The 27813-nt window shown below is 55.4% G+C and overlaps 3 protein-coding genes across 3 annotated transcripts in view; 2 read left to right on the top strand and 1 right to left on the bottom strand.

Moving 5' to 3' along the window:
• Nucleotides 1–17118, top strand: part of EAH_00031180 (hypothetical protein, conserved) — a gene marked incomplete at both ends in the record, with an annotated part of 20845 nt that extends 3727 nt beyond the window's left edge. The window contains 7 exons of the mRNA XM_013396117.1: nucleotides 290–788; nucleotides 1004–10919; nucleotides 11109–13518; nucleotides 13622–16302; nucleotides 16388–16818; nucleotides 16937–16969; nucleotides 17115–17118. Of these exons, the coding sequence (XP_013251571.1) occupies nucleotides 290–788; nucleotides 1004–10919; nucleotides 11109–13518; nucleotides 13622–16302; nucleotides 16388–16818; nucleotides 16937–16969; nucleotides 17115–17118 (15974 nt within the window). The remainder of the gene's footprint in view (nucleotides 1–289; nucleotides 789–1003; nucleotides 10920–11108; nucleotides 13519–13621; nucleotides 16303–16387; nucleotides 16819–16936; nucleotides 16970–17114) is intronic.
• Nucleotides 17119–17132: 14 nt separating this feature from the next.
• Nucleotides 17133–24447, bottom strand: EAH_00031170 (zinc knuckle domain-containing protein, putative; the record flags this gene model as incomplete). Its single annotated transcript, XM_013396116.1, has 10 exons — nucleotides 17133–17472; nucleotides 18128–18618; nucleotides 19016–19059; nucleotides 19397–19804; nucleotides 19943–19988; nucleotides 22345–23674; nucleotides 23821–23877; nucleotides 24027–24092; nucleotides 24231–24274; nucleotides 24415–24447. 10 exons carry the CDS (start codon nucleotides 24445–24447, stop codon nucleotides 17133–17135), a joined length of 2859 nt encoding a protein of 952 aa, XP_013251570.1.
• Nucleotides 24448–26995: 2548 nt separating this feature from the next.
• Nucleotides 26996–27813, top strand: part of EAH_00031160 (phosphoglycerate kinase, putative) — a gene marked incomplete at both ends in the record, with an annotated part of 3470 nt that continues 2652 nt past the window's right edge. The window contains 2 exons of the mRNA XM_013396115.1: nucleotides 26996–27053; nucleotides 27171–27813. The exon at nucleotides 27171–27813 is cut by the window's right edge and continues 17 nt beyond it. Coding sequence (XP_013251569.1) covers nucleotides 26996–27053; nucleotides 27171–27813 — 701 coding nt within the window. The remainder of the gene's footprint in view (nucleotides 27054–27170) is intronic.

Raw genomic sequence — 27813 nt, 5'->3', positions numbered from 1 at the left:
AGAACCGACACACGCAGGGCTGCGGCGGGGAGTGTAAATACCGCCGGTGGAGCAGCAGCAGCAGCAGCAGCAGCAGCAGGAGCAGCAGCAGGGTGCCGAGCCAGTGTCCTCTTAGGACCGCTGAGCGTACACCTCACTGCTTCGCTGCTTCACGAGCTGAGGCTTTTCTTTAGGCTGCCAAAGCAGCAGCAGCAGCAGCAGTTGCTGCTGCGAAGTGAGTTAGAGGGAGCGCAGCAGCAGCATCAGCAGCAGCAACACTCGCTAGCAGAGTTGCCTCTCTGCTCTTCAGGTAGTTGTTGCAGCAGCAACTGCAGCAGCAGCTGCAACTCCATGTGGCGCAGTAACAGCAACAGCAGCAGTAGCAGCAGCAGCAGCAGCAGCAAGGCCAGCAGCAGACGGTATACTCAGCTTCACTCTGTTGATAGCCAGGAGCTAGCGCTGAGGCAGCAGCAGCAGCAGCAGCAGCACGGGAAGGGGCGCAGAAGCAGGAAGGATGCAGGCGCAGCAGCAGGCTCTGGCGCTGCTGCTGCTGCAGCTTCTGCTGCTTCTGCTTGGCCGCAGATTCACTTTGTTGTCTCTGCTCCAGAGGTAGATGTGAGGCTGCTGCTGCAGCTTCCTGCTGCAGCCAGCAGCAGCAGCAGCAGCAAAACGACCAGCAGCAGCAGCTACATCGACTTGCTGCAACAACAGCGCTGGCACGGCAGAGTGAGGGGAGCAGCAGCAGCAGCAGCAGCAGCAGCACCTCCTCTGAGCATTCATTGGCTGCACTTCGCGTTGCGCTCTGTCAAGTGAGGACGCCAAACCCTAAACCCTAAACCCTAAACCCTAAACCCTAAACCCTAAATCCTTTCCAGGAGCAGCTATGCCCGGTAGTGTGCATGTCCACCTCATTTCGGTTTTCTGGTTTAGGGTTTAGGGCTTAGTGTTAAGGGTTAAGGGTTTAGGGTTTAGGGCTAAGGGTTAAGGGTTTAGGGTTTAGGGTTTAGGGTTTGCGCTATTTCAGGGTCAGCCGGAGCTCTCTACCGGAGTATGTTGAGAGGGAGCTGCTGCCGCTGCTGCTCGTGCATTGTCTTTGCTTCATTCCTGTGCTGCACATTGCCTTTCCAGCTAGCAGCAGCAGCAGCACCGCTGCTGCTGCTGCTGCGCCGGCGGCTGCTGCTGCTGCACCAGCGAGGGCAGCGGCTTCAGCCACAGGCCTGCAGCAACAGCAACAGAAGCAACAAGTACAGCAATATCAGCAGAAGCAACAGGAGCAGCAGCAGCAGCAGCAGCAAAACAGGCATTGCTGCAGCAGCGCCTCACTGACGGTTGGGTTGCTGCAGCTGAAGGTGGAGGAGCATCTGCAGCAGCAGCAGGCACTGCAGACAGCAGCAGAGGAAGCCAGCGCTGCTGCTGCTGCTGCAGATGATGCCCAGGTGCTGCTGCTGCTCAAAGGGTTGGAAGGTGAGGTGATGCAGGAGGACATCGATGGCAGCTCTCCTGCTGCTGTTGATGCTGCTGCTGCTGTTGCTGCTGCTGCTGCCCCGGTAGCAGCACCGACAAACACCCAACGCACAGAAGCGCTACTGCAGCAGCAGCTTCGTATAGCTGGGGTTCAGACACGCAGCAGCAGCAGCAGCAGTAACAGCAGCAGCGCCCCACAGATATGCTTGTACACCTCAGCTTTTAGGGCCGCTGGAGAGCTGCAGGCTCTGTGCATTGGTGCAGCAGCAGCAGATGTCGCTGTTGCTGCAGCAGCAGCACGAAGTCTCCTAGCGCATGCAGTTGGGGTGTACGCGGAGCTGAAGATGCTTTGCCAGCAGCAGATGGCTCATCATATGGAAGGGCAGCAGGAAGAGCAGCAGCAGCAGCAGCAGCAGCAACCGCTGCAGCACGGACCGGTGACAGCAGCAGAAGGTACCCGTCCCCTCGTTCCTGCAACATCACCCCCTAGCAACAAAGCAGCAGCAGCAACGGCTTCAGAGGCAGCAGCAGCAGCAACGACAGAAACAGAAGCAACAACAGCAATAGCAGAAGCAGGAGCAACAGCAGCAGCAGCAGGAGAGACACTTGCGTGTGCTTCATGTTGCCGCTACAGCTGCCTAGGCTGCTTTGGCGCTCCAATGGGCCTTTCTGCTGCTGCTGCTGATGCTGCTGCTGCTGGGGGCAAGGATGCTGCACTGTCTGCAGCAGCAGCAAGAGAAGCACCGGAGGCAGCAACTGCTGCTGCCAAGGAGAGACCCCCTCGTCTCCTGCTGCAACTTAATGGGGCGTGCTGCAGCATCCGCTGCGCTGTATATGGAGACAGCAGCAGCAGCAGCAGCAGCAGCACTAACAACAACAACATCAACAACAGCAGATACGCCATCAGTATCAGAAGCAGCAGCAGCAGCAGCAGCAGCAGCAGCAGCAGCAGGATACGTGACGCCTTCGCTCCAGCACTACGGCCACACCTCAACAGGAGCAGCAGCAGTATCAACAGCAGCAGCAGCAGCAACTCGTTGCTTGTCTTGCTAGAGGTCTACGCGTCTGTCAGCAGCGGTAGCGGAGTGCTGCTGCTGCCTGTGGGGCCCCCACGAGTTTCTCTGTTTGCTGCAGCGCAGCAACCGCAGCAGCTGCTGCTGCAGGGGAAAGGCTTTTCATCGGCAGCAGCAGAAACAGCAGCAGCCACCGCTGCTGCAGCATTAGCAGCTACTTCTGCTGAAGGACAGATGAGGAAGAGCAGCGGGGGGATCCTTCCGCAGCAGCAGCAGCAGCAGCAGCGGCAGCAGCGGCAGCACCTGCTGCTGTCAGCGGCTGCGCAGCAGCAAAAGGCGGCAGCAGCGCAGCCTCTGGTGACCCTCTGCTTGCGGTTTTGTGTGCGGCAAGCATTGCAGCAGCAGAATAGCAGCAGCAGCAGCAGCGCAGCAGCCCCATCGTTTGCTGCATTGGGACCCCACGAGGAGCTGCTGCTGCTGCTGCCGCAGCCGCCATTTAGGTGTTTTCTGCGGCAGCAGCAGCAGCTGCTGCAGCAACTCACGTACGATGCAGCAGCAGCAGCAGCACCAACGAATTCCGATGCAGCGCGTCGCTGCCAGCAGCTGCAGCTGCTGCGGGCAGAGGCCGTCTCAGCAGCTGCGCTGCAGCAGCCCCTTGTTTACTTTAGAGTCCGCAGCAGCAGCAGCAGCAGCAGTAGCAGTAGCAACAACAGGACCAACTGCGTTCTGCTTTACCCAGAGGTGATATCCCTGCTGCTGAGTTGCTGCGCCACCGTGCAACAGGAAGCTGCTGCTGCAGCCGCTGCTGCAGCTGCTGCTGCAGCTTCTGTTACAGCCGCTGCTGCAGCCGCTGCAGCTGCTGGTTCAGCGAAAGTAGCAGGCGCTGCTGCTAATCAGCCTGAAAAGCTTCCATCTGGGCGCACGCCTCGCCACAGCAGCAGCAACATTAGCAGCAGCAGCAGCAGCAACAACAACAACAGCAACAGCTGGCGAGACCTTTGTGCAGCAGCAGCGCGGCGGCTGTGGCCCTTGCTGCTGCTTGACCCCACAGCAGACTGCCAGCTGCCTGAGTTGCTGCTGTGCTTCTGCAGATTACCTGCAGCAGCAGCAGCACTACACAAAGGAGAACAGCCAGCAGCAGCAGCTGCAGCAGCAGAAGCAGCAGCAGCAGAAGCAGCAGCAGTTGAGGAAGGCAAGCTGCTGTGCGTTCTGCTGCCGAGCATCCGCTGGGAAAAAGGGCTGCTTCGCTGCGGGGCCCTTCAAATATGGGGACTGCAGCAGCAGCAGCAGCAGGTAGACGGGATACAGCAGCAGCAGCGGCAGCAGCAGCAGCAGCAGCAGCAGCCTAAGGTGTGGGTACAACGAGGAGAGATCGGCCCGCTGTCTGTACACCTCAAGACGCGCCGCTGCTGCTGGAATGCAGAGCGCAGCAGCTTCAGCGAGGATGCAGCGGCAGCAGCAGCACCTGCAGCAGCAGCAGCAGCGACAACGCTGCAGGTGCTGTTGCAGTGGGAAAAGGAGCTGCTGCTGCATGCAGCAGAAACAGATGCTGCTGCTCTGCTCCTCTGGTGGCAGCAGCTGCACGGAGGACCCACGCAGCAGCAGCAGCAGCAGCAGCACCAACACCAGTCAAATGCTCTTGTGAGCAGTTGCAGCAACAGCAGCAACAGCAGCAACTGCAGCAGCCTCTGGCAGGAATTAGGCGTGGAAGCAAGCAGCACATTCTCCATTCAGCTGCTGATTTCCCAGCAGCAGCAGCAGCAGCAGCAGCAGCAGCGGGCGGTTGGATTTACTGCGGGGCTGGGCAAAGTGAGCGTGGAGTTCTATAAGCCGCCTGCTCTGTGCAGCAGCAGCAGCAACAGCAGCAGCAACAGCAACAGCAGCGGCTTGCCTGCTCTTCTCAGTGGCTGGCGCTTTCTTGTGAGTCGTCCCTATGCTGCTCTGCTGCAGCAGCAGCAGCAACAACAGCAGCAGCAGATTTTACTGCAGGACCCATACCGCAAGACAATGTTTGGCGTCTTCGCAGCAGCAGCAGCGGCTGCTGCTGGTGGACAAAAGGATGCAGCAGCAGCAGCAGCAACAGAGGCCCTGTTGCTGCATGCTGAAGAAGAACTAGCTGCTCCTCAGTTAAGTAATGTCTGTCTACCTGCTGTTTCTCCTGATGCTGCTACAGGTTGCTGCAGCAGCAGCAGCAGCAGGAACGGCAGCAGCAGCTGGTGGCTGGCCTTTGCTGCTGAGCGAAGGCAAGGCCTGATAACGCTCCACAAGTGCCCGCAGCAGCAGCAGCAGCAGCTAGTGCTGCAGCAGCCGAAGCAGCAGCAGCAAGACAAGGAGATGAACAATTGGTGTCTCCTTGATGGAGAGGGGCTGCTGCAGCAGACATCGTGGGGGCTTGTGCTGCTGCCGATGACGCTGCAGCTGCCTGCTGCTGCTGTTGCTGCAGCGTGTGCAATTCTCCGCTCGTTTGCTGCAGAGCTGTCTGCAGCAAGCGCTGCTGCTGCTGCTGCTGGTGCTACCTCAAGACAAGTTGCTGAAGCGGGGCTGGCTAGGGAGTTGGTGAGGCAGCGCATGCATCACCACAAGGCAGCAGTTGCTGCAGCAGCAGCAACACAAACTGCAGCAGCAGCAGCAGAAACTGCTGCAGCAGCAAGCGCAACAGACGCTGCAGTGCCGTTGCTGCAGCGCAGCAGCTGGGAGATCCGCTGCGGCACGTTGGCGGTTAACTTCCTGGTCTCCTCAGCAGCAGCAGCAGCAGCAACAGAACCAGCAACAACAGCAGCAGCTGCAACAGCAGCAGCATCAACAGCAGCAGCAACAGCAGCATCCCGTGTTGTAGTAAGGATTGAGGACGGCTTTGCATCCGCTGTCTCAATCCGCGCCTATCACCAACTGCAGCAGCAGCAGCAGCAGCAGCAGCAAGATACTCACTGGGTCCAGCAGCAGGAACTGCTGCTGCTGGCGAATGTGAGTGCAGCAACTGCAGCTGCACCAGCAGCAACAGCAGCAGCGGATGCATTCCACAGCTGCAGCGACCGGCTGTTCGTACACCCCGTTAACCTGCGCTTGCACAAGTCAAGGCGAAGCAGCAGCAGCAGCAGCAGAAGCAGCAGGATTGCTAGGGAGTGTTGCTGCTGCACCACGCTGCTTCGGGCTTGCTGCTGCGACATTTGCTGCAGCTGCCGTTTCACCGTAAGTGGCGCTGCTTGCGGAGCTCACAGGCAACAGCAGCAGGAGCCGCAGCAGCAGCAGCAAGATCCGCAGAAGCAGCAGCAGCAACAGCAGCAGCAGCTGCTTCAGCAGCTGCTGCCACGTATGTCCATACCGCTTGGCTTGCGTCTTTATGCACACGCATCTGCGGTGTATGTTGACCTCAGCGACTATACAGTGCTGCTGCTGCTGCTGCAGCTGCTGCAGCAACTCCGACGGCATGCAGCAGAGTCAGCAGCAGCAGCAGCAGCAGCAGCACTGGCTACGTCAGCCCCCAGCAGCAACGAGGAACTTGCTGCATATCTTTGCGATGATGACCAAGAGCAGCAAGAGCAGCAGCAACAGCAGCAGGAGCAGCAGGAAGTATGCATGTTTGTTGATGCAGTAGATGCGCTGCTGGCTGCCCCTTGGGGTGCATCAGCAGCAGAAGCAGCAGCAGCCACAGAAACAGCAGCAGCAGCAGCAACAGCACCTAGGGCTAAGGGCCGTGAGTATCCCGTTGCTGCAGATTTGTTGTGGTGCGGTGACGCTGTCTCCTCTGCTTGTCCGACCTGCAGCAGCAGCAGCAATAGCAGCAGCAATAGCAGCAGCAGCAGCAGCGGCTGTTGCCCACGCCGCAGCAGCAGCTGCGGCCGGCGTTCTGCCTGTTCACCAGCAGCACGCGCAGCAGCAAGAATCGCAACACCGGATGCACCTGCAGCAGCAGCTGCTGCAGCAACTGCAGCAGCAGCAGAACAGAAGGTAGCCGAGCCTGCGTCTCAAATGCTGCAGCAGCTTGCAGAAGACAGACGCTGCATGAGGCGTTTGCTGCTGCGCGCCGGCGGCCAGCCGCCCGTTGCTGCTGCTGCTGCTGTCCCTGCTGGTGCTGCTGTTGCTGGGGAACACATCGCTCTGCGGGCGTGGGGGCTTCAGCTGCAGCAGAGCAGCAGCAGCGGCAGCAGCGGCAGCAGCAGCAACAGCAGCAGCAAAAGAGTTGCCCTCCGCTCAGTTGTGCTGCAGCTGGGCCGATCTGCTCTGCTGGCTATACACCCGGCAGCAGCAGCTTCCTCTGCTACAAGGGAGGAGCAACAGCAGCAGCAGCACCAGCAGCACCAGCAGCTGCTGCCTTGCGGCATTGAAGTCACTTGGAGGATATCGCCAGCGCCGAAGCCAGCAGCAGCAGCAGCAACAACTGCAGCAGCAGCGGTGGAGAGGACGGTGTACCTCAGCAACGTGGCGCTGCTGCTGCACCCGCAAGCCGTGGAGCAGCAGCTGCAGCAGCTTGCAAGCAGCCGTTTGCTGCTGCTGCTGCAGCAAGACCTGGCAGGATCGGAGTCACCCTCATCAACGCAGCAGCAACACCAGAAGCAGAAGCAGCTGCAGCAGGAGCAGGAGCAGCAGCAGCAGCACCAGTATGTGCACAAGCTGTTTCTTAACTTCCTGCTGGTGCATGCGGCAACTGGCAGCAGCAGCAGCGACCTCAGAGCCTTGCGGCTGCTGCTGCACCAGTCAGCTGTAGTGCTATGGCCTCCTCAGCAGCAGCAACAGCAGCAGCAACAGCAGCAACCGCCGCAGCAGCAACAGCAACAGCAACAACCGCAGCAGCAGCAGCAGCAGCAGCAGCACGGGGTAGAAGTCTGTGAGCTGCGGAGGATTCAGTCTTCGGCTGCTGCCTACCGTTGCCTTGCAACTGCAGCAGCAGCAGCAGCAGCAGCCACAGGAAGCTGCGAACTACGTACTTTGGATGCTGCTGCTGCTGCAGTCTCTGTCTGCTGCTGGGCAGCAGCAGCACCGCTGCAGCATCTGCCGCTGCTGCCGCCCGTCCGCCTAGGGTGTAGTTTGTCTCTATATAGCAACAACTCTTTTGCTGCAGCAGCAAACACACCTGCTGCTGCTGCTCCTGCTGCAGTAAGGAGACAATCTGAAGCAGAACTCGCGTGTGCTTGTCTGCGGTGTCTGTACACCTCAGCAGGCCTGACTCCCTCTGTGCTGGCAGCACCAGCAGCAGCAGCAGCAACAACTGACCCTGACCTTGCTGCTGCTGCTGCTGCTGCCTACACTGAGGCCAATGCAGAGCTGCGGCTGTCTCCTCTCCTGCTGCGCTTGTCTCCGTGGAAGCTGCTGCTGCTGCAGCAGACCCTGACAGGGATGTGTGGCATGGCTGCTGCTGCTGCTGCTGCTGCTGGAAGCACACGAGAAACAGAAGGTACAGCAGCAACACCAGCAGCAGCAGCATCTTGTGCATCAGCAGCAACGGGAACAGCAGCAACTGATGAAGAGGCCTCAGACTGGCAGCTGCTTCCTTTCAGGCTGCCGCTGCAGCAAGCTAGCACCACAGCAGCAGAAAGGGCATCATCAGCAGCAGCAGCTGCAGCAGCAGTAAAAGACTGTCCTTGCCTGCCGCTGCGCGCTGCTGCAGCATGCAGCAGCTTCTGCGGCGATGAGGAGCAGCAGGCTGCTGCTGCTGCTGCAGCTCTTGAGCCGATGCAAGCTGTGTACTGCAATATCACATCTGCAGCAACAGCAGCAACAGCAGCAGCAGCAGCAGGCTGCGGACCGGTGTGTGATTCCTCGCAGGAGCAGCTGAGAGTCTTAATCTGCTTCCCTAGGCCGGTTTGTGTCGCTGCTGCTGCAGTTCGAAGCCTCCGCTTCTGCTGCCAGCAGCAGCAGCAGCAGCAACAGCAGCCACAAGGCTGGGGAGTGCAGAGCGTTGAGGTGTACGACGAGCTGCAGCGGTGTTTTGCTGCTGTCGCTGTGGCAGTGCCTCAGCGCAGCAGCAGCAGCCTCCTTGCGCGACGCTTCAGGATCACCCTGCAGCAGCAGCAGCAGCAACAGCAACAGCAACAACAGCAGCAGCAGCAGCAGCAGCAAGGGCTAGTGCCGCAGCAAGAAGTGCTGCAGGAGCAGCTGCTGCTGCTGGCTGCCTTTCCTGTGCTACGGGCCCCCCTGAAGCAGTGGCGGCTGTCGCTGCAGTGCAGCGGCTGCTGCGTGACGTTTGCGCATGCAGCAGCAGCAGCAGCAGCAGACACAGCAGCGGGAACAGCAGCAGCAGCAGCAGGGCCTTACCCATTTGATGCTTTAGGCCTTGAGGCTCCGTCTGTGGAAGCAGCAGCAGAGACGCTTCAGCTGTCGCTGCAGCACGTATCTCCAATCTGCCCGCGAGAACTTCCTGTTGCTCGTGCTGCTGCTGCTGCTGCTGCCGCTGGTCTTGCTGCAGCAGGAGGCGTCGCACTGCTGCTGCGCTTAGGCCAGCTGAGGGCGCGAGTGCAGCACCCGTCTACTCTGCAGCCTCTGCAGCTTCTGCACTGCCCCGCAGTGACACTGCATGCAGCAGCAGCAGCAGCAGCAGCAGGAGCAGCAGCAGCAACGGAGCGCATTTCTCTCCATCCAGCACTGTTGAGGCTGCTGCCTGGTGGTGTGGCAGTGGGTTTGCTGCTGCAGCGGCAGCTGGTGCTGCACCTCGATAGCCTTCGGCTGTGGCTAGCAGCAGCAGCAGCAGAAGCTGCTGCTGCTGCTTTTGCAGGAGACGAAGGCCCCAACCATCAGCAGCAGCACCAGCACCAACAACAGCACCAGCAACAGCAGCAGCAGCAGCAACAGGAGGAAGCTGCTGCAGCAGCTACGCTGCAGCAAATGTCTCCCCTTGCGCCGCTGCTGCTGGCAAATCTGCTGCCGGTCCCGCTGCTGCTGCAGCAAGGGGCCTTTGGGGGGTCCTTGCTGCTGCCGTCAGGTGCAGCACGTGCAGCATTCTGGTGTCTCCCTGCTGCATATCCTAGCAGCAGCAGCAGCAACAGCAGCAAGAGCAGCAGCAGCAAAGACCGAATGGCCTTACGGTTTGCGCTCGCCTGCGGTGGCGGTTGGTCGGCTCCTGTCTTCCCTGTTGCAGCAGCAGCAGCAGCTGCTGCTGCTACAGCTACAGCTGGTGCTGCTGCTGCTGCTGCTGCTCCTGCTTCTACGAGCAAAACGAGTGCACCTGCTGTACTGTGGGAACCGCTGCTGCTGCCTGCGGCTTCAGGAACGTCTTGCGTGCTCTTGCTGCCGAGCCCAAGCAGCAACAGCAGCAGCAGCAGCAGCAGCAGCAGTAGCAGCAACAGGGTTATGTACAAAGTTTGGTTTGGCGTCTGTCGTATCTCTCCGCTGCAAACTTGCTGCTTCATCTGTCCTCCCTTGCTGCTACAGCAGCAACAGCTGCTGCTGCCCCTTTCCTTCCGCACAGACATAGGGGAGCAGCAGCAGCAGCAGCAGCAACAACAGCAGCAGCAACAGCAGCAGCAGCAGCAGCACGGCGACTTTGGGCTCTGCTTTCAGAAGGAAGTGCCGCCAATGCGCAAGCTGTTGGAGGTGCTGCTGCAGAGCGAGCAGCAGCGGCAGCAGATGGTGCTGCTGCAAGATCGAACTGTGTTGCAAAAGCAGCAGCAGCAGCAGCAGCAGCAGCACAGTTGCCCTTCTTCCTGCGTTGGCGAGGACGCCTTTCAGCAACAGCAAATGATGCCGTCACACCAGCAGCAGCAGCATGCAACCCAGCAGCAGCAGCAGCAGCAGCAACAGCAGGAAACGGACTTCGACTGGGCAGCAACAGCTGCAACTGTGGGGAGGCTGGGGCCTGCTGGTGCTGCTGCTGCAGCGATTCTGCCGCCTGCTGCTGCTCCTCTTTCTATATCATTGGCGACTGGTTTGGACCCAGCAACAGCAGCAGCAGCAGCAGCAGCCCCTGCAGTAGCAGCTGCTGCTGCTTCATCGGTTGGAACGACAGCAGGTGCAGTAACAGCTGCAGCAACAACAGCTGCTGCAGCAGCAGCCTGTCAGGGTTCCTTCAGCAATCCCCTGTTGCTGCTGCAGGCAGCAAACGACCACACGCTGCTGCAGCAACGGAGGCAGCAGAGTTTCTTACGATGGCTTCAGCAGCAGCAACAGCAGCAGCAACAGCAGCAGACATTCCAGGCAGGTTTCGTGTTCCTTCCCTCTGCGCCTCAAACCCAGCAGCAACAGCAGCAATTGCTGCAGCAGCAACAACAGCAGCAGCAGCAGCTGGAGAGCACCACATGTCTCTTTTGCTACACAGGAGGCGTAGAAGACGACGCCTTTGATTGTTGCAGCAGCAGCAGCAGCAACAGTAGCAGCAGCAACAGCAGCAGCAGCATGGGGCCTGTGGTATTGCGAATGCGCCCCGCGCTCTCCGCAGTAAACTACAGCAGCAACACGTTGCTGCTGCAGCTGCAGCAAAACTCCTCTGGGTGGACGCAGGAGTTGCTGCTGCAGCCTCACTCTATGCTTCAGGTTCGCAGGAAGCTGCTGCTACTTTTGCTGTTGCTGTTGAAGCTGCTGTTTTTGTGCTTCTGCCGCTGCTTGTGCTGCTGCTGCTTTTGTGCTGCTGCTGGAGCTGCTGCTGCAGCGTTTGGCTTGTTGCTATTTATTCAGAGGGCAGCAGCAGCAAGTGTACGGCTGTGCTGTGCGGTGTATCTGCAGGTGACCGACGCAGCTGCGCCTCAGCTGGTTGCTGCAGCTGTGCACATAGTGACTGCCAATCCTGCTGCTGCTGCTGCTGCTGCAGCTGCTGCTGCAAGCCAGGATATTCAAGAATCTGCAACGAATGCAACAGCAGCAGCAGCAGAAGAGATGCAACAGCAGCGGTGCTTGCTGCTGTCACAGCAAACGATACCTCTAGCAGCAGCAGCTGCTGCCACTGCTCCTCCCGCAACTCCTTTTGCTGCTGCTGCTGCGCAAACCAGCAGCAGCAGCAGCAGCAGCAGCCCATGTGGTGCTCCAGCTGAGGCAGCAACACGCTTTAGCTGCTGCTGGACCTCTTTAAGTCTTATCAAGCCACAGCATCAGCAGCTGCAGCACGAACAGCTGCTGCAACAGCAAACGGAGCAGCAGCAGGTGCAGCAGCTGCTGGATTTGAAAAGATGCGACACGGGTACCTTGGGCGGCAGCAACAGCAGCAGCAGCACCTGTAGCTCTGCTGCAGGCTCAGCAGCAGCATCAGCAGCAGCAGCCGTACCTACTGAGGGAGAACAGCAAACGCATCATCAGCTACAGCAGCAGCAGCAGCAGCAGGAGCTGACAGGATCGGTGCTGGTGCATGCACGTTGTTGGAGTTCGCCTCAGCGCGTGCTGCAGGTGCGCATACACCCCAAGTGCCTCGCCAGCAGCAGCTGCCCCCTCAGTGTCTTTATTAGAGATATATACGGGAGTATTGTTGAAATACCAGCAGCAAGCAGCAGCAGCAGCAGCAGCAGCAGCAGCAGCAGCAGCAGCAGCAGCAAGGCAGCAGCAGCAGCCGTTGACTTGTCTGCTCTTTGCTGCCTTCGCCGGGATCATGTCGCTCCGTTTGCTGCATATATTGGGGTACGCTGCAGGAGCAGCAGCAGCAGCAGCTGCAGCAGCAACTGCAGCTGCATCTGCTGGAGCGAGTCGCTGCAGCAGGTGTCTCTCAATAAGACTCTCCGTGTCTGCATTCCCCTAAAATGCACGTGCAGCAGCAGCAGCAGCAGCAGCAGCAGTAGCAGCAGAGACGGCGAAGCAGCGGACAGCTATGCCGTGCTGCTGCTCAGCCTTAACCGCCGAAGTCCTGAGGGTTGCTGCTGCAGCGCAGTACCGCAGCAGCTTGTGCTGCTGCTGTCTCCTCCCCTTTGGGTACGGAGTCTGCTGCCGTTTGGGGTGTATGTACACCTAGCAGTTGCTGCTGCAGGCAGCAGCGGCGTGTCGCTGCTTGTTAATCAGCAGCAGCAGCAGCAGGCTGCTGAAGAGGCCAGTTGCTGCTGCTGCCTTGATCCTGCAACAGCAGCAACGCTGCATGCACTTGCTGCTGCTGCTGCTGCTGGAGACAACCCCGGCTTGCTGCCTCCATCTCTTCTTGCATCGCCACTTCTGCCCCCTCAGCAGCAGCAGCTCCTACAGCAACTGCAACAGCAGCAACAGCAGAAGCAGCAGCAGCAGCAGCAGGCAACACTTAGCCTCGAGGCCGTTCAGAGCGTTTCCCCTCCTCTGCTGCTGCGCATGGCGGATGCTGCACACTGGCAGCAGCAGCAGCAACAGCAGCAGCAACAGCAGCAGCAGCAGCAGCAAGTGAGGTGGACAGACAGCGTAGCCTTGGTGCTTCGGAGCGACTTCTCCTTGGGAACAGCGTCTGCTGAGAAGCAGCAGCAGCAGCAGCAGCAGCAGCAGCAGCAGTGGCGAGGCGGGGGCTCGGCTCCAGATGTGCTGCTGCCGCTGATGAATCCTTGCACCTCGCGACCTCAGCAGCAGCAGCAACAGCAGCAGCAGCAGCAGCAGGAGTTGAGTGCAGCAGCACTGTGCAGCTTGGGTTTGCTGCCGCCTCTGCTGCTGCGGCTGCTGCATATATCCTACGGTGTCCACTCTAGCGGCTGTCTTTGTCTTTGTTTGTCTCTGTCCTCCTCTCCTGCTTTGCTGCTACTCAACAAAACGCCTTTTACTCTCGCAGTCAAGCAGGCAAGCAGCAGCAGCAGCAGCAGCAGCAGCAGCAGCAGCAGTTTGCTGCGGCAGAGGGTGGCCCCCTTTTCAGCTGCCCACCTGCCTGCTGGGCGGAAACGCCCTCTAGCAGTCTTTGCTGCTGCTGCTGCTGCTGCTGCTGAATTAGAAGCAGCAGCAGCAGCAGCAGCAGAGGGGCTGTCTGCAGGTGCCACCAATCAAGCAGCAGAACAGCTGCAGCAGCAACAGCAACAGCAGCAGCAGCAGCAACAGCAGCAGGGTGATCTTCACCCTTTCTTTGTGGAAGGCGATCCTCTGCTCTTGCGGGCGCTGTCACGTCATGCAGCCTGCAGCAGCAGCAACAGCAGCAGCAGTAGCAGGGCAGCATCCACGAAGGACGGGGTGTATGTGCAGCTTTGTGCTCTTGAAGATGAAGAAGCAGAGGGTGAGGCAGGGCAGAGAAAGGGCTCCAGCTATTCATTCTAGGGTTTAGGGTTTAGGGTTTAGGGTCTGTGGTGTTTTGTCGCTGCCTGTGCTGTCTGCTGCAGGCATCTGCATGGATCTGCTGCACCCCGACAGCAGCAGCAACAGCGGCAGCAGCAACGTGAGAGGCCACTGGTCCCAGCCTTTGCTGCTGCAGCAGCAAAGTGATGCAGTGTCTCGCTTCTTAGTGCCCTGCATACCGAGACAGTTTGCTGCTGAATATGCAGCAGCAGCAGCAGCAGCTGCTGCTGCTGGTGCTGCCGATGGGGCTGGCGCTGCTGCCCCTGCTGCAGCAGGCGCTACTTGCTGCACTCCGTGGCAGCTACTGTTCCCTTCAAGGGCTGCAGCAGCAGCAGCTGCTGCTGCTGCTGCGCCCATAGGTGGATGCATGGTCGCGCATCTCCGCAGCAGCAGCAGCAGCAGCAGCAGCTGTTTCGTTCTGACCGTAGACTTCGTGCCTTTTCGGGGTTCTCTTGCTTGGGAGGCGATGGCAGCAGCAGCTGCTACTGCAAGTGCTGCTGCTGCTGCTGCAGCTGCTGCTGCGTGTCCCGCAGCTGCAGCAGCAGCAGCAGCAGAAGCAGCAGAGAGGCTGACGCGCTTCTGTGTCCCTTGCCCCTTGAAGCAAGTGGAATCACTGCTGCAGCAGAGGCAAGCAGCAGCAGCAGCAGCTCTTGCAGCCGTAGCTGCAGCGCCAAAGGGTGCGCCCTTGCACGCTCTTGCTGCAGCAGCAGCAGCAGCAGCAGGAACAGCAGCAGCAGCAGCAGACGCCACAGAAGACACAGCAGCAGTAACCCTACCAGCTGCTTCAGAGCGACGAAACAGTCGCAGCAGCAGCAGCAGCAGCATTACCCAGTGGGTGCAGCACCTTACCTTTGAGGTGTCTATTGACGAGGCGCTTGGGGCCCTCTCCTCTCCAGATACAGCAGCAGCAGCTGCTGCTGCTGCTGCTACTTCCAGCAGCAGCAGCACAATGGGCTCTCTTGTTGTCGCTGCTGCTGCTGCAGCATCTGCTGCTGCTGAAACGGAGAGCATGGAGACAGTCGTTGCCCACTTCAGGCGCATTCGCTATGTCTTCCGCAGCAGCAGCAGCAGCAGCAGCAGCAACAGCAGCAGCAGCAGTTTGCTGCAGCTGTTTGAGGTATGCCGAGGAGAGCATTCGCTGCTGTTCGACTCCGCTTCGCTCAGCAGCAGCAGCAGCAGCAGCAGCATGAAGCAATGGATCTGCTTGCCAGCAATATCTTGCCTAGTTTCATCTCTTAGCAGCAAAGTAGCAGAGCCTGCTGCTGCTGCAGCTGCTGTTACAGCGGCGCAACAGCAACAGCAACAGCAGCAGCAGCAGCAGAAGCAGCAGCAGCAGCAGCAGCAGCAGCAGCTCGCATCCCATATGGGCAAAGGAGCAGCGATGTCTCCAGTCGTGTCTCTGCCGCTGCTTGCGCTCGAAGCAACAGAGACACCTCAGCAGCACCAGCAGAAGCAGCAGCAGCAGCAGCAGCAGAAGGGTAATGTTGTTTGCATTCGTGCTGACGAGGACCTTCTGCGGTGGGGCGTGAGTTTTGCTGCTGCTGTCTCCGCACTGCGACCCCTTTTCCAGCGACAGCAGCAGCGGCAGCAGCAGCAGCGTGTAGCAGCAGCAGCAGCAGCTGCTGCTGCTGCTGCTGTTCCTGCAGTCTGGGCTGGGGAGCGCTTGAAGCCCCGCAGCATCGGGGAGGTGTTTATATCTCCTCTTCGTTTTTGTGTCTCTTTGCAGCTTCGAGGTGCTGCTGCTCTTGCTGCTGTTTCCCGCTGCAGCGTCGGGTTCCCGGTGCTGCTGCTGCAGCAGCTGCACACGCCGCTGCTGCTGCTGCAGCGGGAGCTGCTAGCACACTATACTGCTTTGCTGCTGCTGCAGACACCACAGATCCTTGCTGCTGCTGCTATGCTTGGTAGCTTAGGGGCCTCGGTGCAGCATGTTGTTGCTGCAGCAAAGGCGGTGTACGTACACCCTACTGCGAGAGGCGCTGCTGCTGCTGCAGCACATGCTGCTGCTGCTGCTCTCATACCTTTGGGCTCATTTGCTTCTTCCTTGCGGCAGATCCTTCCTACCTTTCCGCTGCGAGAGCTGCTGCAGCAGCAGCAGCAGACACAGCAGCAGCAGCAGCAGCAGCAGATCATGACTACAGCAGCAAAGGCCCTAGTTGGGGCTGCTGCGCTGCCGCTGCATGCATTGCTTGCTGCTGTCTCTGCTGCTGCAGCTGCACTTACACCGCAGCTCGTCGATGAGCTCGAGCAGCAGCAGCACCCTCTTGGCTGCCTTGCTTGTGCTGCGCTGCTGCAGCGAGTGCAGCAGCAGCAGCAGCAACAACAACAATTGCAGCAGCAAGTTGCAGAAGCGGCGAGGGAAATGCTACACCCAGACCGCATCGAGGCGCTGCTGCAGCAGCACCTGCAGCGACAGCTGCTGCTCCCCTGCAGCAGCAGCAGCTTCTGCAGCAGGACCCAACAACGAATAATGCTGCTGCAGAATTCTCTCAGCAGCAGATGCAGCAGCAGCAGCAGCAGCAGCAGCAGCGGTAGCAGCAGCACTGTGCGTCTCGCAGCAGCAATTGATGCGTCCCTCGGGTACTGGGATAGCCGCTGCTGGCTGCTGCAGCTGCAGCACAGCAGCAGCAGCAACTGCAGCAGCAGCAGCAACAATGGCGAGGACGAGCAGCAGCAGCAGCTAAACTGGCAGCTCCACGCAGCAGCAGTTGGGATGACTGTCTCCGAGGTAAGCAATGAACACCGCTAGGGTTTAGGGTTTAGGGTTTAGGGTTTAGACGCAATGTGTTGACGATGTGTGTTTGCTGCTGCAGCTGCTGCTGGCGTACATCAGCCCCCCTGCAGTCTGCGGGGCGGTGCTTCCTGAGGAGGGACCATTTGCTGCAGCAGCAGCAGCAGCAGCAGCGGCAAATGGATCGAAGCTCGGCAGCAGCAGGGAAGCTGCGTTGCAGCAGCAACAGCAGCAGCTGCAGCAGCAGCAACAGATGATCCTTAAGTTCGAGAGGTTCTATCTCTCTCAGGTTTCACTTTCTGCTGCTGCTGCTGCTGCTTACTGCTTCGGCAGCAGCAGCAGCAGCAGCAGACGCATCATGATGACGCCGCCTGAAGCCCAAGCTGCAGCAGCAGCAGCAGCAGCGCTCCAGCAGCAGCATCAGCAGCAACAACAGTATTGCAGCACCTTCCCTTATTCTCTTATTTCTATCGAGGCTGGAGGCGTCGCTCCGCGGCTTTGGCTGTTTACAACGTCAGCTAGGGTTTAGGGTTTAGGGTTTAGGGTTTACACCTGGATTAAGTCCCTTCTGCTTTTGTTTGGTGGCGTAGGGTTTAGGGTTTAGGGTTTAGGGTTTGCGTATGTGCCTCAGGGGTGCTGAGCGGCTGGAGGAAATGCTGCTGGTGTACAGAAGCTGCACCGCAAACCCTAAACCCTAAACCCTAAACCCTGCTATGAACTCTGATATCATTGGTTGCCTTCGGGTGGCTAGGCCATCCCAACTAAGGGTTTAGGGTTTAGGGTTTAGGGTTTAGGGTTTGGGGTTTCAGGTAAAGCTCGCGCTGCCCTCACACGGGGCTGGTGAGCAGCGGCTCTGTCTCTGTTGAGGCGTAGCTGTCTCCCTGCTGCTGCTGCTGCAGCTGCAGCAGCAGTTGCTGCTCCAGCTGCTGCAGCTGCTGCAGTTCGATAAAGTCTGATGCTGCCTCTGCAGCAATTTCTTCAGGCATGAGCCTGGGGTTGAAACCCCATTGCTGCTCGCGCTGCTGCTGCTGCTGTAGCTGCTGCTGCTGCTGCTGCTTCTGTTTGCTTGCTGGGGTCATTGCTGCTGCAGCAGCAACACAAAACGCGCGACCCTCTGCTTCGAGCTGCTGCACGTACAGCTGACGGGGGAAGCTAACAGAATTAGCCCTGCAGCAGCAGCAGCAGCAGCAGCAGCAGCACAGGGTGTATGCACACAGAGGAAGCAGCAACAGCGAAGCACAATAAACACTTTGGCGGTCTCTTGATGGGGTGTATAGGCAGCTATAATAACCTCGATTCAAATTGTGTACAGTGTACATACACCTGAGAAGTTGTGGCATTCAGGGATAACTGAGGGTTTATTAGGGTTTAGGGTTTAGGGTTTAGGGTTTAGATTTTGATTCGTGTGTGGAGAGATACAAACGCTGCTTTGCTCAAACGAAGGTAACGAGGGTTTAGCGTAGAGGGTTTATGAGGGTTTATTAGGGTTTACTAGGATTTACTAGGATTTGTTAAGATTTACTAGGGTTTAATAGGGTTTATTAGGGTGTATTAGGGTTTACTAGGGTTTGCGTATGAGGGTTTATGAGGGTTTATTAGGGTTTACTAGGGTTTACCAGGTGTATTGGGGTTCACTAGGGTTTACTAGGGTTAATAAATGAGGGTTTATGAGGGTTTATTAGGGTTTATAAGTGAGGGTTTATGAGGGTTTATTAAGGTTTATAAGTGAGGGTTTATTAGGGTTTAGGGTTAATGAGGGTTTATTAGGGTTTAGGGTTTATGAGGGTTAATTAGGGTTTAGGGTTTATTAGGGTTTACGTACGCGAAAGGGTTGTTAATTCTTTGTGCTGCATCAAGAACACCGTGATAAAACGTAGGCAGCACCAGCAGCAGCAGCAAATGCACACAGAGGCCCTGAGCAGCTTCCCAGATACGAGGTCTTAGGGTTTGAGGGTTTAAGCAGGTGCCTGCTCCTGTTGCTGCTGCTGCTGCTGCTGCAGCAGCAGCTGCTGCTGCTGCTGCTTCTGCTGGTGCAGATGCCGCTGGAGGCACAGCCAGGTCGCGCGATGGCGTGGCGGTGTCTGCTGCTGCTGCTGCTGCTGCTGCAGCTGCTGCTGCTGCTGCTGCTGCTGCTTCAGGGTCAGGGCTACCCCAAACTTGCTGCAGCTTGCATAAGGTGCTTGCTGCTTCTAAGCCTGCTGTTGCTGCTAGCAGAGTATTTGTTAAGAAAGTCATCACAAGCAGCAAATGCATATAAGCATAAGGAATAGGGGTTTGTACATACGCCAAACACTGAGATACACCTGCTGAACCCTGCAGCAGCAGCAGCAGCAGCAGCAGCAGCAGCAGCAGCAGCAGCAGCAGCAAATACACACACACACACACACACACACACACACACACACACACACACACACTCAACAACACTAATTTTAGGGTTTAGGGTTAATGAGGGTTTAGGGTTTAGGGTTTTTCAATGCATATAAGGGGTACAGATGTAGGGTTTGCGAGAGATTATGAGATTTTAGGGTTTTTAAGGGTTTTAAAAGGGTTTTTAAGGGTTTAGGGTTTAGGGTTTGCTTGCCCTCGAGCATATCTCCATCCACCTTCTTGTTGCTGTTGGAGCAAAGAGCAGCATCTCTCTTCTCGCTAACTTTGCGCCTGTTGCTGCTAACCAACACCACGGCATCAGCGGCCTCCCGCGCAGCACCGAGTTAAAACAAACTCTTTCTCCTCGAGACAGCAAACCCTCCTCTGCAGCACAAACCCTAAACCCTAAACCCTAAACCCTAAACCCTAGTGTGCACCGCAAACGCTCCCCGTCAATTCAACCCGTTCTGGGGGTTCATACAGTACAGGGTACTTAGGGTTTAGGGTTTAGGGTTTCAGCTGCTAAATCGTAAGAAAAGTATACAGGGTTTTGAGGGTTTAGGGTTTAGGGTTTAAACGGAGAAAGTACGTAGAAAGGGTTTACAAGGGTTTGAGGGTTGCAAGGGTCTAAACGGCTTAGCGAGGGATTAGAAGGCTTTTTTAGGGTTTAGGGTTTAGGGTTTAGGGTTTTAGGGTTTAGGGTTTAGGGTTTAGGGTTTACGGAGGAGGTAATGGAGGTCTTGGTTGCCCTGTGCAGCATCAAACACCAAATGAAAGCTGAGGCATCCCAAGCGTAAAACCCTTCTTACTATTGTTTGTCTGCTGCGTATCCAGTAAGGCTCCCCTTCTGCTGCTGCTGCTGCTGCTGCTGCTTCTGCTTCTGCTGCTGCTGCTGCTGCTGCTGGTGCTGCTGCTTCTGCTGCTGCTGGTGATGTTGCTGCTGGCGTAGACAGAAGAGGAGCAGCAGCAGCAGCAGCAGCAGGAGGTGTTGCTGTTTCTGTTGTTGTTGCTGCTGTTGCTGCTGCAGCGTTACTGTAGCCTTCAGCAGCGTCGTTCTGCTGCTGCTGCTGCTGCTGCTGCAGTGGGCTCTCCTGCTGCTGCTGCTGCTGCTGCTGCTGCTGCTGCGGCTCTAAATGGCAGCAAGTAAGAACAAGCAGATCGTAGACAGCAGCAGCAATTGCTGCTAAATGCTGTCTTAAAGACCACCACCTTGATAAAGAAGTAGAAACAAATAACCCTAAAAGCAGACTGACGAGCGGCGACAAACCACCAATTAGGGTTTGTAAACCCCCAAAACGCAGCGAAGATGCAGCCTGAACACAAACCCTAAACCCTAAACCCTAAACCCTAAATCCTTCATCACTAAACATATGCATAAAACCTAAACCCTAACCTCCGGATACACACGCTTCAAAACCCTGAAGCTACGAACTAGGGTTTAGGGTTTATGGTTTAAACGGCTAAACCCTGGCGAGGGTTTAGAGGGTTTTGAGGGTTTAGGGTTTAGTTTTTTTAACAAATAAAGTGTTTGGAGGGGTTTAAGGGTCTAACACCCATCAAGAGGGTCTATTGAGAGGACGTTCAAACCTTAGGGTTTAGGGTTTAGGGTTTAGGGTTTACGGGTTCGAAGATAATAACAAAAAGTGCTGTTGCAGCAGCAACACCCCAGTAGAAAGAGACTGTCCTCCACAGCCTTCTTGAGGTGAAGAGGCTACCCCTAATATTTGCTAGAGACGCTAAACCCTTAACAGGGTGTTTTAAAGGGTTTGATGCCCCCAAACCACAAACCCTAAACCCTAAACCCTCATCCCTACTGCCAGACTCCCCAGAGGAGGAACGCCAACCAGGCGACGCCCCAAACATCGACAAAAAACCCATACAAACCCTAAACCCTAAACCCTAAACCCTAAACCCTAAACCCCAAACCCTAGGCAGAAGGATCAATCTGCCCCCTCCCCCAGGCTCTCTCCAAACCCTAAACCCTCAAAAATGTCAACTTTCTCTAGCGAACCAGAGGAATAAACCCTAAACCCTAAACCCTAAACCCTAAACCCTCAGCTGCCCCCTCGGCGTTAGTCCCCAGGGTGTCTGAAGTTAAACCCTAATGAAACCCTCTGGCTTGTAAACCCTAAACCCTAATAAATACTTAAGAGCAAATAAACACACTTTTCTAAACCCTAAACCCTAGAAGACAACTCTGTGGGGCTTTAAGGCACTCGGGGCTGCGCTTATCGGCGGCAGCAGCGTCGCCTTTAGGGTTTAGGGTTTAGGGTTTAGGGTTTAGAAAATAGGGTTTAAGAACAGGGTTTGTATTTCATAAATTAAGGGGCGACTATTGGAATTCAGGGCTAAGGGTTTAGGGTTTAGGGTTTGCGTTTGAGGCGACAATGCTGGTCACCTTAGGGTTTAGGGCTCTCCAAACCCTAAACCCTAAACCCTAAACCCTAAGATCTGAGGAGGGTTTAGGGTTCCTTAGGATTTGTCTAGGGTTTAGGGTTACGTTAATTCTAAACCCTAAACCCTATACCCTGATAACACTAAACCCTCGACCTTAAACCGTCGAACTCAAAACCCTAAACCCTAAACCCTAAACCCTAAACCCTAAACCCTAGCCTGCAGATAAACTGCAGAAACCCCTCAACCCCCTAAACCCCAGTAGCACAAGCACCACGTAAACCCTAAACCCTCGAGAGTTTCCCTAGACCCTAAACCCTTGAGGAGGCCCCTTAAACCCTAAATCCCTCTAAGCTGCCCCTAATTTCCTAAACCCTAAAGAGGCTTCCTAAACCCTAAACCCTAAACCCTCAAAAGACAAAAGACCCCCTAAACCCCACAGGGTTGTGGATACTGCCGTTTGTCTCTTTAGAGGTAGTTGAGGTGTATATACACCTCAATAAAGTGTATATACACCTCAACTAGGTGCCTATACACCTCAAGTAGGTGCCCATACACCTCAACAAGTGAATATACACCGCAGGTAGGTGAGCATACACCGCAAGTGGGTGCCTATACACCTCAACAAGGTGCCTGTACACCTCAACGAGGTGCCTATACACCTCAACTAGGTGCCTATACACCTCAACTAGGTGGATATGCACTGCAAAGTAGGTACATATACACCGCAAATAGGTGCATATACACCGCAACTCAAGTTGGTGTATATACACCGCAACAAGCAGCTGTCCTTGCAGCAGACGGGGCGATAGCAAAGCCCAATAACCCCAAACCCTAAACCCTAAACCCTTGGTGTTAAGGGTTTCGTTTGTCTCCGTTGATCCCTCTGTCTCTGTCTCTTCTGTCTCTGTCTCTGTCTCTGTCTTCTTTATATCTGTCTCTGTCTCTGTCTCTATCTCTCTCTCTGTCTCTGTTTATATCTGTTTGTCTGTCCCTGTTGTCTCTGTCTCTCTGTCTGTCTCTGTCTCTGTCTCCTCTCTCTGCGTATACATTTCTGTCTCTGTCTCTGTCTCTGTCTCTTCTTTCTCTGTCTTCTCTATTTATATTTATATCTCTGTCTCTGTCTCCTCTGTCTCTGTCTCCGTCTCTATATCTGTCTCTGTCTCTTCTTTCTCTGTCTTCTCTATTTATATTTATATTTATATCTCTGTCTCTGTCTCTGTCTCCTCTGTCTCTGTCTCTGTCTCTTCTGTCTCTGTCGTCTGTCTCTCTTACTCTCTCTTCTTTATATCTGTCTCTGTCTTCTTTATCTCTTTCTCTGTCTCTATCTCTGTCTCCTCTCTCTCTGTCTCTGTCTCTGTCTCCTCTCTCTCTGTCTCTGTCTCTGTCTCCTCTCTCTCTGTCTCCTCCCTCTCTGTCTCTGTCTCCTCTCTCTCTGTCTCTGTCTCTGTCTCTGTCTTCTTTATATCTGTCTCCGTCTCTGTCTCCTCTCTCTCTGTCTCCTCTGTCTCTGTCTGTGTTTTCTTTATATCTGTCTCTGTCTCCTCTGTCTCTGTCTCCTCTGTCTCTGTCTCTGTCTCTGTCTTGTTTATAACTGTCTTTATATCTGTCTCTGTGTTCTTTATCTCTGTCTCTGTCTCTGTCTCCTCTGTCTCTGTCTCTGTCTCTGTCTCCTCTGTCTCTGTCTCTTCTTTGTTTGTCTCCTCCTTCGTCTGCTTCTCTGTTTAAATTTCTTGGGTCTCCTCCGCGTCCTTCACTCCGTTGCTGCTGCTGCTGCTGCTGTTGCTGCTGCTGCTGCTGCTGCTGCTGTTCCATTTTGCTGCGGTGTACGTACACCTCTCCTCTGCTTTTCTTCTTTAGATGTAATTTCTTTTGCTTCGTCTTCTTCTTGCTGCTGCTGTCGCTCTCGCTGTCACTGCTGCTGCTGCTGCTGCTGCTGCTATCACTACTGCTGCTGCTGTCACTGCTGCTGCTGCTGCTGCTGCTGTCTTTCGCTCGGCGTTTTTTGCGGGTGTATGTCTCGGGCTCCTGCTTGAGAGGAGGCCCCTGCTGCTGCTGCTCCTGTTGCTGCTGCTGTTTCTGCAGCAGTTGCTGCTGCCGCAGCACTTCGGGGTCTACGGGCTCCGACTTCACCGCCAGCAGCAGCTGCTGCTCTGCTGCTCCTGCTGCTGCTGTTGCTGCTTCTGTTGCTGCTCCTCCTGCTGCTGCTGGAGAAGACTCGCGCTTCTTTACTTTCGCCAACGCCGAGCGAGCAGCGCGCTTGCTGCGCCTGCTGCTGCTGCTGCTGCTGCTGCTACTGCCGCTGCTGCTGCTGCTGCTGCTGCTGCTGCTGCTACTGGTGCTGCTGTCACTGTCGCTGCTGCTGCTGCTGTCACTGCTGCTGCTGCTACTGCTGCTACTGCTGCTGCTGTCGCTGTCACTGTCGCTGCTGCTGCTGTCGCTGTCGCTGCTGCTGCTGCTACTGCTGCTGCTGCTGCTGCTGCTGCTGCTGCTGCTGCTGCCGCGTTTCTTTACTTCCTTTTTAGCAGCACGGTATATCTCTGCCTGTTCTTCTTTCATTTTCTGCAGCAGACGGCGGTCTCGATACCAATCCCCGTCAGTTATCCTGCAAACACCAAATTAGGGTTTAGGGTTTAGGGTTTAGGGTTTAGGGTTTGCTATCCTAGGGAACAACAGCGAAGGGCTGTACACTTCCTCCAACCTTACAGCACCTAGACTCTAAACCCTAAACCCTAAACCCTCGCAACTTACAGAGGGATCTCAGGGGCATCATCAGCAAACACCTGCTTCGGGTTCAGGCGAGGGTTTCTGCGCAAACCACAAACCACAAACCCTAAACTCCAAACCCTAAACCCTCAAACCCTGCTTGTGTTCACTATGCGCCTGCTAGTGGTGGTTTAAACGCGTAGGGTTTAGGGTTTAGGGTTTAGGGTTTAGGGTTTAGGGTTTAGGGTTACTTAAGAATCTGCGTCCGAGTGGGCCGCTGGAGGTACACCCGGCGATTGCGGCATTGATAGGTCCAGCTGCGCATACACCCCAAACCACAGCTTGTAAACCCTAAACCCTAAACCCTAAACCCTAAGGGAACTAGCTCTTGTTTCTAGCAGGCGTCCCTGGTCGAGGATTTAGGGTTTAGGGTTTAGGGTTTAGGGTTTTCTCACTGTCCATATTGCATGCATTTCTGGCACTCCGCCTTCGCCGCATCCTGTAGAGATACGCAAACCCTAAACCCTAAACCCTAAACCCTAGTCACTTTTCAATGCCGAGCTGCCGCCCTTGTGTTGCGGAAGTGTTTAAGGGTTAGGGCTACGGGTTTAGTGTTTAGGGTTTAGGGTTTAGCGATACCTTTTGCGTGGCTTTGTAGACGTTTAGCTCCATCTCAGCAACAAACGCAGAGGCCTCACAAGAGTTAAGGATTTAGGGTTTAGGGTTTAGGGTTTAGGGTTTAGGGTTTAGGGTTCCAAGGTCCACTGCCCCCACGCCTAACCCAACACCCACAGTTAGCAGAAGAAGAGAAAAGAAAGAACTCCTCTTTTGCTGTTTAGGGTTTAGGGTTTAGGGTTTAGAGAGGGTTTAGGGTTTAGGGTTTAGAGTTTAGGGTTTAGGGCTGGACAGCTCCGAGCAGCAGCCCTGCATGCATCCCAACTCGGCAGCATCATGAAACCCTAAACCCTAAACCCTAAACCCTAAACCCTAAATCCCCTTAAATTCACATGAATTTTAAACATGAAATGTTGAACACTAAACCCTAAACCCTAAACCCTAAACCATAGAGAATGTAAAACTACTCCTCCGTGCAGATAGCTCAAACGAAGTGAAAGCTTAAGTATGCTGTTCTTTCACAGAGGGTTTAGGGTTTAGGGTTTTGGGGTGTATTGGCTGTTGGGGCCTTCTCAGTTGCAGCATGCGTGTTGTTGGAAGAGGGGATGTCTGGCTGTGTAGGGTTTAGGGTTTAGGGTTTAGGGTTTGAGGAGGGTTTAGCGTCGAGGGTTTAGAGGTGGATTGGGGTTTAGAAACTCTACAGAGGTTTGTGTTCTTGAGGGTTTAGGGTTTAGATATTTATAGATACAAACGCGAAATCTCTAGACAAGTATTGCTACTGAAATGAACAATTGATTAGGGTTTAGGGCTATTAGGGTTTAGGGTTATTAGGGTTTAGGGTTTAGGGGTTTTCTAGCAACAGTGCTCCCGTCGAAGCCTGCGCCTAGAGCCAGGCTCTTCTCAACACAACGAAACCCTAAACCCTAAACCCTAGCTAATTAACTAGCTAGCTGGATAGCTAGCTAGCAGGATTCTTTTTTGTGTGTGCATTAGCACGGAAACCCTAAACCCTAAACCCTAGAGGTTCGTCTGAGGAGGAGAAGAGAGAGGTGCTGATTTCTCCTTGGTTTGTTTTAGGGTTTAGGGTTTAGGGTTTAGGGTTTAGGTGTTTGCTTGGTTTTACTCGCGTGGCTTTGTATCGTTGCCTCCACGGCTGCAAACCCTAAACCCTAAACCCTCATCAAGATAAATTGTTATTGGCGTCGGAGATCTAGGGTTTAGGGTTTGGGGATGCACGCAGCTGCTTTCTCGATTAGGGTTTAGGGTTTAGGGTTTAGGGTTTTGCTTCTTCTTTCCCCTGTCTTCGTTCTTCTGTTTAAATCCCTGCAAGAAGGTTTGAGGCTATCTCAAGCACCATAAACCCTAAACCCTAAACCCTAAACCCTAACAAGAAGAGAAGGAAGGTCTCAGGGGACCCCATAGAAACCTAGCCGAAGCAAACGCCACTGCCTAAACCCTAAGCCCTAAATCCTAAGCACGGAGCCCTAAATTATACACCCTAAACCCTAAACCCTAAACCCCATCAGCAAATCCAAACCATAAACCCTAAACCCTATCAACAACTCCAAACCCTAAACCCTAAACCTCAAGCTTTAGTTGCCCGTGCAGGCGGAAATTCTAAACCCTAAACCCCCAAACTCAAAACTTCCAAACCCTAAACCCTCAACCCCCAAAACCCTAAACCCTAAACCCGTGCTGAGCGCAGCTAAGGCCAGAGGTAAACCCTAAAACCCTAAACCATAGAAAACAAAGACAAACCCTAAACCCTAAACCCTAAATCCAAGGAAACGAAGACAACCAAAGCCACATAAACCCTAAACCCTACAACGAATCCTAAACCCTCAAGTTGCAAGACACTTGCACGGCCAAACCCCAAGCCCTAAACCCTAAACCCTAAACCCTAACACATAGAAACTCAGCAATATAATGAAGAAAAGAAGGAGGTGAATGCAAAACCCTAAAAAATAGACAAGACAAACCCTAAACCCTAGAGGAACAGCGCTGCTGGAGTCCAGCCCACAGGACCGCTAAACCCTAAACCCTAAACCCCAAACCCTAAACCCTAGAATGAAGCCCCTAGCTACAAACCTCGATGCTTCATGCCCGTATAATATAAAGAAGACATGCATATTTCTTGCTACAACAAACCCTAAACCCTAAACCCTAAACCCTTGCTACGGGCTGCTGCGGCTGTCGGCGGTGCGTTCAGGGGGTGGGGAGTTCGGCTGTGGTCCCTAAACCCTAAACCCTAGACTGCAAACCCTAAACCCTAAACCCTAAACCCTAGCCGTTAACTGTAAACCCTTGATTCTACGTTTCAAACCCTAAACCCTAATTCGCTTGTCTCGCAGCTCTCTACAACTGTCTGTTGGGGTGTCTCGCCAGGGGCTCCGTATACTCCAGCCAAGTAAGGGTTTAGGGTTTAGGGTTTAGGGTTTCGGGCTTAGAGTTAATGGTTTAGGGTATATGGTTTAGGGTTTGGGGTTTTGGCTGTTAACACACACGCTCTGAGCGTTGTTGCTAGGGTCTCTTGCTGGACCGCGGGGACGGCTGTGTGGTGATTAGGGTTTAGGGTTTAGGGTTTAGGGTTTGATGTTTCGCGCAGATGGTGCGGCTCTGGTTCCTCGCCGCGCCGGTCTGTCTCTGCGGCAGCCTGAGAGGAGGTAAACCCTAAACCCTAAACCCTAAACCTCGTCCTTCCGTGTGCATGTGCTAATGGGTGTATGGGTCTAGGGTTTAGGGTTTAGGGTTTAGGGTTTAGGGTTTGCGTGTGTTTATAGCGGCTGCCTTTCGTTTTCAACCGCCGCCCAGTCTGCTCCCCTCCCCACAGAGCCTGCAGCAGCAGCAGCAGCAGCAGCAGCAGCAGCAGCAGCTATTATCTCCAGTAGCACACTCTGCAGCAGCCCCCGCTGCAGTGAATGTGCACTCAACAGCAGCAACAACAGCAGCAGCAGCAGCACCAGCAGCAGCAGCAGCAGCAGATGAGCTGCCTGCTAGCATCCTCGATTTGCCTCCAAGTTATTTCAAAGGAAAGAAAGTGTTGGTGCGAGGAGACCTCAATGTAGCTGTAATAGAAAACAGCAGCAGCAGCAACAGCAGCAGCAGCAGCAGCAGCAGCAGCAGCAGCAGCAGCAGCAAGGGTTTGTATACAGTGACTGATGATACCCGCATGCGCGCACTGGAAGCAACACTGCGTTATCTGTTGGATGCGGGGGCTCGCGTGTTGCTGCTGTCGCACTTTAAAGACCCTAAGCTGCAGCAGGAGCAGCAGCAGCAGCAGCAGCAGCAGCAGCAGGAGCGGTTTTCTCTGAGGTTTCTGCAGCAGCCGCTGCAGCAAATGCTGCGGGTCCCTGTACACTTCGCCCCAAACTGCGTTGGAAGAGAGACAGAGCAACTTGCAGATGAACTCAAAGAAGGAGAAGT

The sequence above is a fragment of the Eimeria acervulina genome, genomic scaffold (genome assembly GCF_000499425.1).
Source record: "Eimeria acervulina Houghton genomic scaffold, Eah_scaff292, whole genome shotgun sequence".
NCBI lineage: Eukaryota > Apicomplexa > Conoidasida > Eucoccidiorida > Eimeriidae > Eimeria > Eimeria acervulina.
The sequence above is the reverse complement of the archived record's forward strand: the minus strand, read 5'-3'. Positions and strand labels throughout refer to the sequence as shown.